General features: G+C 57.1%; 1 protein-coding gene across 1 annotated transcript in view; it reads right to left on the bottom strand.

Annotated features, from left to right (window-relative positions):
• Positions 1–12,101, bottom strand: part of SCTR (secretin receptor) — a 64,767-nt gene that overhangs the window by 28,946 nt on the left and 23,720 nt on the right. The window contains exons 3-4 of the mRNA XM_089916985.1: positions 6,227–6,334; positions 1,692–1,795 (exon numbers count right to left, since the gene is read on the bottom strand). Of these exons, the coding sequence (XP_089773111.1) occupies positions 1,692–1,795; positions 6,227–6,334 (212 nt within the window). The remainder of the gene's footprint in view (positions 1–1,691; positions 1,796–6,226; positions 6,335–12,101) is intronic.

The following is a 12,101-nucleotide window of genomic DNA, read 5'->3' as shown; positions in this document are numbered from 1 at the left end:
TTGTTGTGGAGCACGGGCTCTAGGTGCACAGGCTTCAGTGGTTGTGGCATGCGGGCTCCATAGTTGTGGCTCACGGCCTCTAGAGCACAGGCTCAGTAGTTGTGGTGATGGACTTCATTGCTCCGTGGCATGTGGGATCTTCCTGGACCAGGGCTCGAACCCATGTCCCCTGCATTGGCAGGCAGATTCTTAACCACTGAGCCACCCAGGGAAGCCCGCATTTATCTTTGTTAAATCTCTGCTCCTTCTTCTGGCATTTTACAGTTTCAACCATGAATAACATGGTTAAGGCCCTGGGCTCCGTTCCCACCCAGCGGATTAGTCTAAACCAACAGTTCTTATATGTGGTTTTCATATACATAACTCACAAAACCAAAAGCTCTTTAGGGTCCTCAATAACTCCCAAGGGTGTAAAAGGATCCCGAGGCCAAAAAGTTTGAGAACTGCTGGTCCAAGCCAAGCACGTGTCCCAACCCTCTGCCAGGGATGGTCTGGAGGTGGACAGGCTCAAGTCACGTGGGGCCAGTGAGATGTCAGGACAGGCTTGCTGGCGGCCTGGCTGAGAAACTTTCTTGCTGTTAGCAAGAAAAGTAAGGCTGTCCCTCCTTCTGGACAGGCAGGCCTGGGGAGTCTGCAGCTATAGTCACCAATGGCAGTCATCTGACAACAGGAAGAGAGCCAGCCTTGGGATAAACCACCAGGCTAGCAGGAGGAGAGACAGAAAGAACCTGGTCCTGGGTGGCTCTGGGGTACTGCTCATGAAAGGGTCCTGATGCCCGTTCTCCACATCCCTAGCTACGTGAGCCACATTAGCTTACGAAGCCAGTTGGAAATTTCTGTCACTTTCGAACCTCCGTCCTGCCACCCATTATACAAATGATCCTTCTTAATCTTATGGATTTTACAAACGTGATACACGTAAGCCTCCTGTCTTCATATAGGTCAGTGACAGAAAGGGTAATCTACAGAGGTCAGAGCCCATCCACTGGCCCTCCAAGACCACAGGTATCCTTATTAAATTACTCCCATCGGATCTGAAGACCTCATGTGTCTTCCCTAACTGGATGGTAAGACCTGGGAGAGAAAAAACTCCATCCTCCACGTCAGGCCCCACTCAATCTCCTTTGGGAAGGGCTCTGAACCAGACGGCCCCTTCAGAGAGCCACCGCACCAGCGTCCTGTCTCAAACCAGGCCTGCCCACCGCCAGGCTCTCCTGCCTCTGGAGCCCGAAGCTCCTCTGAGAAGGGACATTTGGGAGCTGGCACTGCGGCCAGGCACCCTTGCCTGCACTTCTACAGGTTCACGAGCCTGTGAGGTCAGGACTATTACTAACCCCATTTCCCTGATGAAGAAACTGAGGCACAGAGAAGTTACATCCTCCCCAACCCCCAAGGTCACAGGCAGGTTCAGACTCACCACCGGGCCCCAAGCGTTTAGCCCCAGTCTCTGCTCTTTGGGTTTCACACCAGCATCCCGATGGCACGTGGCAGCTCTCACTGTGCCATGCTCCTCGGGACCATCACCTCTGGGCTGGTGGACCAGGGCGGGGAAGTGGGCCCATCCAGCCCAGGGGAGCAAGGGGGTGTGGGGCTGAGAGGGGCAGCCCGGGGTCCCCAACCTCACCCTGAGCCAGCTTCACTCTCTGCTCCCCAGCCACCTCTGCCCCGCAGGGAGGTGTTGGCAGGCTTACCCTCTTCTCGTTGGAGGAGTCGTTCACGTGGACCCCACAGGCCAGGTCAGGCCTGGGGAAGGTCTCTGACCAGCCGCCCTGCGTGCAGTTTCGAAATATGGAACCTGTGGAGGCCAAGCAGCCTGCAGTGAGCAGTGGGGACCGGACCCAAGGCCGGCTCTCCGGGTGCCCTCGCCGCGTCTGAGGGGCAGCTGGAGCTTCCTTCCGTCACCCTGTCCCTTTCTCTGAACCACACAGGCAGCTGCAATTGGCCCAGCTGGCCCTGGGAGCCTTAGTAAGAGTCAGTCAGGAAAAGTAGTGGGAAAGGTGCGCAGGCAGATGGCCTAGAGCAGATGTGCGAGCGTGGAACAGACCCGCGGCTCCCGGATACGCCGACCTGCAAAGCTGGCCGGCCCTGCACCGATACCCCTCCGGCCCCCGCCTCACGGCCACTGTGCCAGGCACCGAGCTCCACAGTGAGGGAGACGACTGACACATGCCCCAGGCCCAGGCCCAGCAGAACTTCCAGCGTCACCACTCGATTCCCTGGGTGCCCCCGGAGAACCTTCAAGCTGGGAGGCACTGCAGTGTCTCCTATGAGGAGAGAGGCTGGATGCAGTGCTTAAGAAGAGAAGGTTACATACCTTGAATCAAACAATGTTGATCTCACACTAACAGCTGTGTGTTTATTCAATTATAAAATTCCGTGCTCTATTGTAACAATACACGGTCACTGCTACGTGCTGGGCACTGTTCTAAGCGTGTGATGGGTATTAACTCATTTAATCCTAACAGGACTAGGAGGCCAGCACTGTTACTTTTACAGTAAAATGTACTGTAACATGTAAATACTACACCCATTTTACAGCTGGGGAAACTGAGGCACCCCGTGGTTAAATAACTTGCTCAAGATCATACCACATAAATGGGGGCCCTGGGATGTGAAGCCCGCGGCTCAGGCCTCCACTCCTGGCCGCAGGCTTTGTCCTAATGCCCTTTCTTACTCCTGGCCTTCCTGCTCGCAGGCCCTGCAGCCATCTAAGGGTGGGTCCCCCAGAGAATCTGCCTGGCTGGTGAGGACCCAGGCCCGCCCACAGCGGACCTTCCTCAGGCTCCTGGTCCTACTTCTGCACTAAGAAGTTCTATTTTACATCTAACTTCACACCCTGCTCCCCAGAATCTGAAAACCAGCAGAGCTAGCCCTCCAGGCAGCCACCCCTGAGGATGGAATGATTAGCTCTTTAACCATGACACCAGGCCACACCTCTGCGTTTCTCTGCATTACAAATCACAAGGTAGCCGCAGCCCTCCCTCCCTGTCCTGGGGCTCACCGCCCCACCCCTCCAGCACAAGGCTGCAGCCTGCGCCCACACGGAGGTGACAACGGCCCCCCTGCCTCCCTGGCAGACGACTGTTCCCGAAGGCTCCCCCGGGCCTGCCCAGAGCGCTTGCTCATCAGACATTTGCAGGCTGGCTGGCTGGCTAGACAAGCAGATGAGGGGGGATGAAGAGCCTGCTCCAAGCACTTCTACAAGAGGAGAGGGAAGAGCTTGCCCACGAGGAGCTCTTAGAACAGGAGCCCAAAGACTGGGGTAGAGGAGCTGTCGGCCAAGAAGGAAGTCTGGGACAGCAGTGGGGGCTGCCCTGCCTGCCCTGACCGGCCTGGCTGCACCCTCCTCTCCGGGCTGCCGAGGAGGGCCGTGTTCCGGTCCCCGGGTCTGGCTGCTGTGGAGGCTGCAGGGGTGCAGGGAGCTGACCCTGTACAGAGGGGCCCTGCTGCTCCTTTTGCTCTAATCAGTATCCTGTCCAGGGCCCCCAGCCACCCCAGCTGGGCCTGGTGTGTTCCTCTCTGACAGGGCCACTGGCTCTCAGGGTTCCACTGAGCTGGAGAAATATGGTGGGCATTTCTAGAACCAGCCGCTAGGCTAATGTACTGATCCTGATCTCATCCTCACAGCGCCCCACTGAGGGCGGTGCTGCTGACCTATCTCACAGACAAGAAAACCAAGGCCCAGAACTGGGCAACAGTGTGCAGCCAGGATGTGGCCCATCACTGCACGGCCCTCCTGCCTGGCCCTCTCCCTGAGGTCCCAGGGGCAGCTCTAGCAGGAGACCGTGGCCTTCGGGCTCTAGGCGTGCCAGGTCTAGGACGGCTCATGAGACCTGGAGCACTGGTTTAGAACCAGCTAGATCTGAGTTCGAAACCCAGCACTGGCTCTTTGTTGCTGTGTACCCTTAGGTGCATCATTTCTCTGTGCCAAATGGGAATAATCACCCACACTGCAGGACGCGTCAGGAAACACGACAGCACACGGATGTCACTCAGGTTGGTGCCAGACAGAGTGGGAGCCACAGGGCTACTTCCCTTCTGATCTTGGCCTTTCTAAAATGGACCAGTTGGTGCAGTGGTTGAGAGTGTGCCCGCCGATGCAGGGGACACAGGTTCGTGCCGCGGTCCGGGAAGATCCCACATGCCGCGGAGCGGCTGGGCCCGTGAGCCATGGCCGTTGAGCCTGCGCGTCTGGAGCCTGTGCTCCGCAACGGGAGAGGCCACAACAGTGAGAGGCCGTGTACTGAAAAAAAAAAAAAAAAAAAGGACCAGGACGGTGGGGCTTGGAGTCTTGGAATTTAGGAGATGAGTGGAAGGTTTCTATAATTATATCAAACAAGCTAGGCTGTCAGAGAGGAAAGAACGGTGGTCAAAGGTACACTGGCTGGATGAGAAGGCCGAATTAAAAGCACACACACTGCCTGGAATCCAAAAGCAGTTATCAGACGGCGTGTCCCTGGAGGCCAGGCTGCCTGTCCAGGGGCCTCTCTCCACAGACCCCACAGGATTCCCAAGATGCTGCTGCGTGTGATCCAGGCCAGGTGCCCAGAGCAGTAAACAAGGCAGTGCCCTCTGCTGACAGGGCTCTTAGTAGAACTGCAGAGGAGACAAGGGGTGGGCTCCCTCTGTAGCCCCTTCCTCCCACCCACTTCCCCTGGGTTTAATTCCTAATAGGTAAGGGATTCTGCCCCAAGTTCAGGTCAATGAACACCTCAAGGGCCCCCAAAACTACAGTCAGCATTTCTGTTCACATATACGTATATGTGTGTGCAGTCTGGGGAAGAGCCAGGCCAAAGCTTTTATCTGATTCTCAAAAGCCCCCAGGACCCTTGTCAGGTTAGGAATCTCTGCTGCTATAAGGCTCCCATCCCCACCAAGGTAGAAGGGAAAAAACGCCAAGGCCTGACCCCACTCAGCAAGTGTGCTTTTTAATAAGGAACTCTGGAAGACCAGCGCCCTTTTAAGCATCAAAGGAATGCACCCTAGATAGAACATTCTAGGCCCTGGCACAGACAGACAAATATCTGGAGGCAGAGTCCAGCCTGCAGTTTCCCCAGTCACACAGACACTCATTCCGTCTGGGCCCACGTAGCGGGTGCCCTGAGAAAGAATTCACTTATTCTGTTTCTTTCTTCTTTCAAAAGGAAGGGTCTGGAGCGCCAGCTTGTCCTCACTGGGTGCTCCTTCCTTGCTTTGGCTAGGGAGACCTGGAACCCTTGGAACACCACCAAGAAGCCTTCCCCCGGACTCCGGACCCGAGGTGTCTCCACGGGAGGATGGTTCTCGGTAACTGAGGCTGGACTGTCCCGACCCGACCTACGCTCCTGGGCTGGCCGATGCCCTGCACCTGCTGCTGGGCATGAGCACAGTGGGACCCAGGCTGAGATGATCCCCCCACCCAGCCCCGGACGCCAGGCAGCGCAGCCAAGGGGCAGCGCCTCCGTGCCGACGGGCGGGTGGCCGGTCCTGCGGCCCCACAGCGACACCGTGTGGCAGAGAGGAGAAACGGCAGTCCCCGCCTCTCCACCTCCCAGCCGTGAACCTGAGGCCAAGGGCTAAAGCCCTCTTCGACGCTGCTACTTTTACTCCTGAACTGGGTCAAGCGCAGGGAAAAGGTCTGTGGTTTGCAGGGGCTTTGTGATGACTGAACGAGCTCACGTCTCTAAACATGCCTGGCGCGTGACAGGGCTTTAGCCAGTGTTCGTCCCTGCGTGTCCCCCGAGACAACATCCTCGCTCCCTTGCCTGAAATTAAGGGAACCCTTATAAACTACAGCTTTGTCAGAATCTTCCAGGGAGGGCAGAGTACACCAGCAGGGCCTGGCAGAGAGGGCACAGAGGAAGTAAGTGTCCAGGAAGGCCAGCCTGGGCCCGGTGTGAGCCAGAAACGAGGGCTGGAGCGAGGGCCCCGGGGGCTGAGGGGGCAGAAGCGTGGAAGGGAGGAGGGGAGCCTCTTGAAGAGGGCACCGGGCAGGGAGAAGCAGGCCTGGCCTCCTTCACCACTTCCCCAGTATGTGGCCCCCGGCCCCCTTGCTTGGCGCCCTGACAACTGAGGCCACACCACACCTCCCCAGTCAAGGCTTCCCATCCCCAGCGAGGACCACCCCCACCCTTCTACTCACTCCTTGTCCCCAGAGAAGTCTCCTCGGCCTCAGGCTGCCAGGCCCAGGCCCACCCAGAGGGCCGCCCCACAGCCTCCCAGCTGGGCCCCTGGGCTGAGCGGTTACCGTTTCTGCCCACGAGCATCCAGAGGAACCGCGGGCAGGCCACTTCCACCGTCTGTCCCAGCGCAGAGGAGGGCCAGCAGCTCGTGTTGTCCCACAGCCCCTGGCAGCCTGACAAGGAGAGAAGCGGAGTCAGACGGGGCGCAGCGTGGACGCAGGGCCTCCCCAGCACTGTGGCACCAGCCCCAGCACCCGCGCCTGGGCGTCCCCACTATCTGTGCTCCCGGGACCAGGAACCGCGGTGTCTAATGGGCCCTGTCACCTTTGGGGCGGTGGCCTCGGCATCTACATGGTGAGTGCTCGGTGCTGCAGACACACAGGGACACGCCGTCTCACATAAGCCTCGCAAGGGCAGGGCTGGGCTCCTCCGGAGCAGAAGATGGAGCATCTCCTGGCCTCTGCTCGCACCCACTGACTCCATGGCAGTGAGCCTGCAGCCTGGCTGCACAGTACAACCACCGCGGAGCTTTAAAAACATACCTAACCAGGCCCTACATCCAGGGAGCCGGATTTCATCGGTCCTGCGTGGCGCTCAGGCATGATGCGGTGTTAAAGCTTTCTGGGTCATTCTACCGTGATGGCAGGGTTGAGAACTTTGTCCCATGATTCTCAGACTTCAGCTCGTATCAGAATTATCCAGAATGCTCGTTAAAACACAGATGGCTGGGACCCCACCCCCAAAGTCTTGGTGGAGCCTGAGAATTTGCATTTTTAACAAGTTCCCAGGGGAGGCTGGTGTTACTGGTCTGGGACCACACTTTGAGAACCGCTGCCTTGGCTATGGAAGCAGCACTGCATTTGTGGTAGGAACGTCACTGAGGATGCTGCTTTCACCGCACTGGGTTCCCTTGACGAGGCCCCCGCCCCACCCCTGAAGGAGAACATGGTCTCAAGGCACCGCGAAGCTGGACTTACGGTGAACAACTACTATACAGCTGTCCTTATAGACACTGAATTTGAGGCTGTTTCCTTTTTGCCTTGTTTGGCTGCTAGGAAGCTTAGAGCCAGATCTGTGGCCCACTTCTGGTGACTGAAAGGCTTTGAAGTGAAAAGACTATCAGGTGTCTTCAAGGCAAAACTAGGCGTTGTCTAATCACAGCCTTCTGGGTTACCTGATTCTGGCCTTTTACGTCCTTGAGCTATTTTGCAACTCTATAAATTGTAGACAACTGATGTCCTGTCCAAAGGCATTTGAATCCACATTTCTATCTCTTCCTTTGCATTTGCATGGCTATCAGTTATCTACAATTTATACAGAATTGTTTTCAGCCAGTTTTGCATCTATTTGTAAATTCATTTTACCGCCTTATACGTACAGTACTTTGAATTCTCCTGTGAGCCAGTGGTAGCATCTTACTGGTTCTCTCGTTACTTAGGGACAATGTTTGGCAGGTATTCATTTTGCACTTGCCCGTGAGTTATGATTATACTCTGTTAAAAATGATCGTTTAGGGCTTCCCTGGTGGTGGCGCAGTGGTTGAGAGTACGCCTGCCGATGCAGGGGACACGGGTTCGTGCCCCGGTCCGGGAAGATCCCACATGCCGCGGAGCGGCTGTGCCCGTGAGCCATGGCCGCTGAGCCTGCGCGTCCGGAGCCTGTTGCTCCGCAATGGGAGAGGCCACAACAGTGAGAGGCCCGCGTACCGCAAAAAAAACCCAAAAAACAAAAACAACAACAACAAAAAAAATGATCATTTAACATAACCACCCACCAATTCTCCCAAGTTGGATCCCGGGGGAACAAAGCCAGGGAACTTGCTCCTGTGACAGGCTTCTGGGGGCCCATGCCACCTGGGAGGGCATCACCCGGGGAGGTCTGGAGCAGACCGGAAATACAGCTGAGGTAACACCCATGAGGTCAGCAGTCACCCCACATCTGGTTTGGAGAGCACAGAGCAGACCACACTAACCCAGAGCCCCAACCTTCAGAGAGAGAACCCAGACTCCTGAGGCCCACAGACCTGGGCTCCAATCTGCCTCACCACACACTCGCTGCCGGAGCCCGGTTCCTCACTCAGCTCTTTTAGGGGAAACAGATGCCTTCCTCCTGAGGTTGTCCAGAGGAGGAGGAGATCAATGTCACATGGAAAGCCCGGCACTCAGTGGGTGCAGGGGAATTACAGCTCCCTCCTGCCGTCCTCCCCAGTCTTCTTCCTCCCCAAGCCCTTTCTTGTTTCAGCCTGGCATGGGGAGGGCAGGCCAGGCTGGGTCCTCTGAATTGCAGGGCAATTTTTAGCTGCAGGGACTGGCAGATGCGTGTGGTTTGAAGGGGGCCCTTGGATTACCCAGATGGCTAATTCCCAGCTTTTGTAAAGAGCAAGAGTCTCTTTCCAGGCATGAATAAAAACCAGGCTCAAAGCATCAATATCCTCCTTGACATCCTCGTCCACTCCATGTAAAGTCCCCTGGTGATCTGTCCCACTTCAGAGGCTCTGATCCTGCAGTGGACGTCAGAATCACCTGGGAGATTCTAATTCAATCATCCTGAGCCCCAGGAATCTGCATGTGAAAACCTCCCTACAGGCGCTGCTGTATGTGTCATCGGGCCTTGCTTTGATAATCTCCGCACTGCACCTCCCCACAGCGAAGGCCCCTGTTTCCGGGCTCAGACCAGCGTTGGGCTCCCAGGAGCACATCCAAGATGATGGTGAGAGGCCAGGGAGGTCACAGTGACGTCACCTCCTGGTGCCTGGGTGCAGATGGCTCCCCCCACTCCGGGCAGACAGTCCGGAGAGCAGGAACCTGATTCCTGACTGCTGGACGCCTGTGCCCGCAAGGGCTGGGCAAGGCACAGGTGTCCACAAGCGTCTAAGGAATGGATGAATGCCCCAGCCTCTGGCCCATTCCCTTCCCCATTGCCCATCCCTTGTAAATGGGCTTTCGCCGTGATGCCCACTTGACTTCTGAACCCCACGCTAAGGTCCTGGCCTTCCGGTTCTCTGCCACCAGCTCTGCTTTGGTCCCAGCAGGAGTCACTCTGTGCTTCACACACAGCAGCTCACTAATTGCACAGCAGTGCTGCCAGGCGCCCGGCTCTGTCCTTGGTTTACAAACGAAGTGGCAGAGCAGGGAGAGGCGGGTTCCTGGAGTCACACAGCCAGGAATGGACGGGCTGGGAGGTGACCGTCCAGCCAGGCTCCGCCCACCTGCCTGTCTCCAGGGCATCAGCCCCAGCTTCCTGGAGGAGGGTGTCTGGGGGGCTCTGGAGGTGGAGAGCCCCGGGAGGGACAGGGAGGCTGTGGCCCTGGGCAAGGAGGGGAGGGCGATGGAGGAGAGCCGCCATGGGCACACAGGGCGGGGCCTGGATGGGGCTCCCACAAGGACAGTGAAGGCATCCAGGAGTCCAAGGACCAGGTGCCTGCGTCCTTCAAGGAATTGTGGGACTTGAGACCCCCTTGGATATTCCTGAGGCTTCACCCCAGCTCTCACAGAGCACCCCGAACGAGGGCGGGCTGGACCTTCTCTCTTCTTGAAACTCCCCAGGGCACCCAGGCAGGGTTCTGCCACTTTTGGGTTGTCGGTCCTCCAGATTTCCACCATGGACGTGGCTCACCTGGCCCCCGGATGCCCTTGGGACAGTGACACGGTCCTGAGGGCCCTGGACAGACGAGCACAGTTTGCCTCCGCTCTGAGTTCTCCCACACCTGGAGGCTGGAGGGTGAGGGGACCCCTCGGCCTCGTTGCTTCTGAAGAAGCCCCACCGGCTCAGGCACACCTCCTGGGAGCAGACGGGGCATTTCCCCACTGTGGAAACACATGGGAGTCTCTTCCCTCACTTTGGGAGAAGTGGCTTCAGGGCTGAGGCTGGCCAGGTCAGCCAGGGCACTGGTCCATGGCCCCAGTCCACAAGGCCGGACGACCCATGTCCGGCTGGCCAGACGGATGGGAAGGGGGCCAGGGTGTCTGGCGGGCTTCCTGAGCTGGGGCATGTCAGGCCAGGCCCACAGGGACACTGGCCTGTGCTGGCAGAAGGCCGGGCGGGAGCGGCTGGCGGGGACTGGGAGGGAAGCGGGATCCCCCTACAGCTGGTTCACACCCATGCCCTTCCTATCAGCCAAGTAGGGAGAAGAGGCTGGGAAGGGGCCGTCCAGCCCTGTGCTGGACACACAGCAGGCGCTGTGCACCACAGGGGTCGAGTAGGGTTGCCGTCCCACGGCAGAGACAAGGAACCCAGGCCCCAAGAGGCAAAGTGACATGCAGGGTGACAGCAGGACTGGTAGAGCTGAGATCCCATCGCCAGGCTGACCACTGGCGGTAGGAGGCCTGGATGCTGACTCCACATGCCATCTCTCACGTCCCAAGCCCTGTGACATGGCCACACTCTCCCAGCCTTGGCCTCGCTGTCTGGGCAGGGCAGGGCAGGTGCTGGCAGACCCAGGGGACCAGCGTGTGAGGAGCGCATGGTGGCGGTGTGCCCCTTTAGCTGGTACATGGTTGAACCCTTTTAATTTTAACAGCTGTACTTTTTTTTTTTTTTTTTGCGGTACGCGGGCCTCTCACTGTTGTGGCCTCTCCCGTTGCGGAGCACAGGCTCCGGACGTGCAGGCTCAGCGGCCATGGCTCACGGGCCCAGCCGCTCCGCGGCATGTGGGATCCTCCCGGACTGGGGCACAAACCCGTGTCCCCTGCATCGGTAGGCGGACTCTCAACCACTGCGCCACCAGGGAAGCCCCAAACAGCTATACATTTTTAAAAAGAGAATTGAATATGCATTAAAAGGTTATAGAACAAGCACATCACAGCTGTGACTTTGAGGGTTACTACTGTTTAGGATGAGGCTAAGTTAAAAAAAAAAAAGTCAGTTGAAAAAAAAGGGAACCCTCATGCACTGTTGGTGGGAATGTAAGCTGGCACAGCCACTGTGGAAAATGGTATGGAGCTTCCTCAAAAAATTAAACTAGAGCCGCTATATGACCCAGCAATGCCGCCCCTGGACACACACCCAAAGGAAATGAAGTCACTATCTCAGGAGCGATCTACACCCCACACGCACTGCAGCGTTATCTGCCACAAAGTATGGAGACAGCCTAAGTGTCCATCAAAGGGTGAATGGGTAAGGAAAAGTACAGTGAAATATTGTTCAGTGAAATATTATTCAGCCTACTGGGATTCCCTGGCGGCCCAGTGGCTAGGACTCTGCACTGCAGGGGGCATAGGTTCGATCCCTGGTCAGGGAACTAAGATAGTGCGTGCCACGCCGCACAGCCAAAAACAAACAATAAAAAGGAAATCCTGCCATGTGTGACAACACGGCCGAACTCAGAGGACGTTATGCTCAGTGAAGTAAGCCAGACACAGAAACACAAACACTGTTATCATCTCCCTGGTATGTGGAATCCAAAAAAGTCAAACTCACAAAAGCAGAGAATAGAATGGTGGTTACCAGGGGCTGGGGCTGCAGGGAAAGGCGGAGAGGTGGGTCGAAGATTCCAGAGCTGCAGTCAGATACAATGAATAAGCCTAAGAGCTAACGTACAGAGTGCTGAAAAAAAGTCAGCCAATTGATTTAAAGGAAAAAATATTAAGGAAACCACAGTACATAAGGTGCATGGTGCAAGCGGGCTGGAGGGACTATGGCCGGGGGAGCAGGGGTCTGTGCGGCCCCCTGGATGCTTGCAGGGACCCCTTTTCTGTGGCTCCAGGGTGTGAGTGGAGGGCCTGACCCCACTCCCCACAGGCTCCTGCTCTGAGTGCGAGGAAGGCTGCACAAGCGGAACAGGAAAGGGAAGGGGGCGTCCTGATCCGGCCTCCCCTGGGGCTCTGGCTCAGAAGGGACGAAGCACAGAACTCGGGTCACTGTGGGGGGCTGGGAGTTTTAGACCCAGAGCAGCAAAGCTCAGCGCCTGAGCCGGGGTTGAGGGGGACCCATGAGGTAAGG

This window comes from Delphinapterus leucas, chromosome 8 (genome assembly GCF_059928025.1).
Source record: "Delphinapterus leucas isolate spDelLeu-1000000601 "Yukka" chromosome 8, BTC_Dleu_Yukka2, whole genome shotgun sequence".
Lineage (NCBI taxonomy): Eukaryota > Metazoa > Chordata > Mammalia > Artiodactyla > Monodontidae > Delphinapterus > Delphinapterus leucas.
The sequence above is the reverse complement of the archived record's forward strand: the minus strand, read 5'-3'. Positions and strand labels throughout refer to the sequence as shown.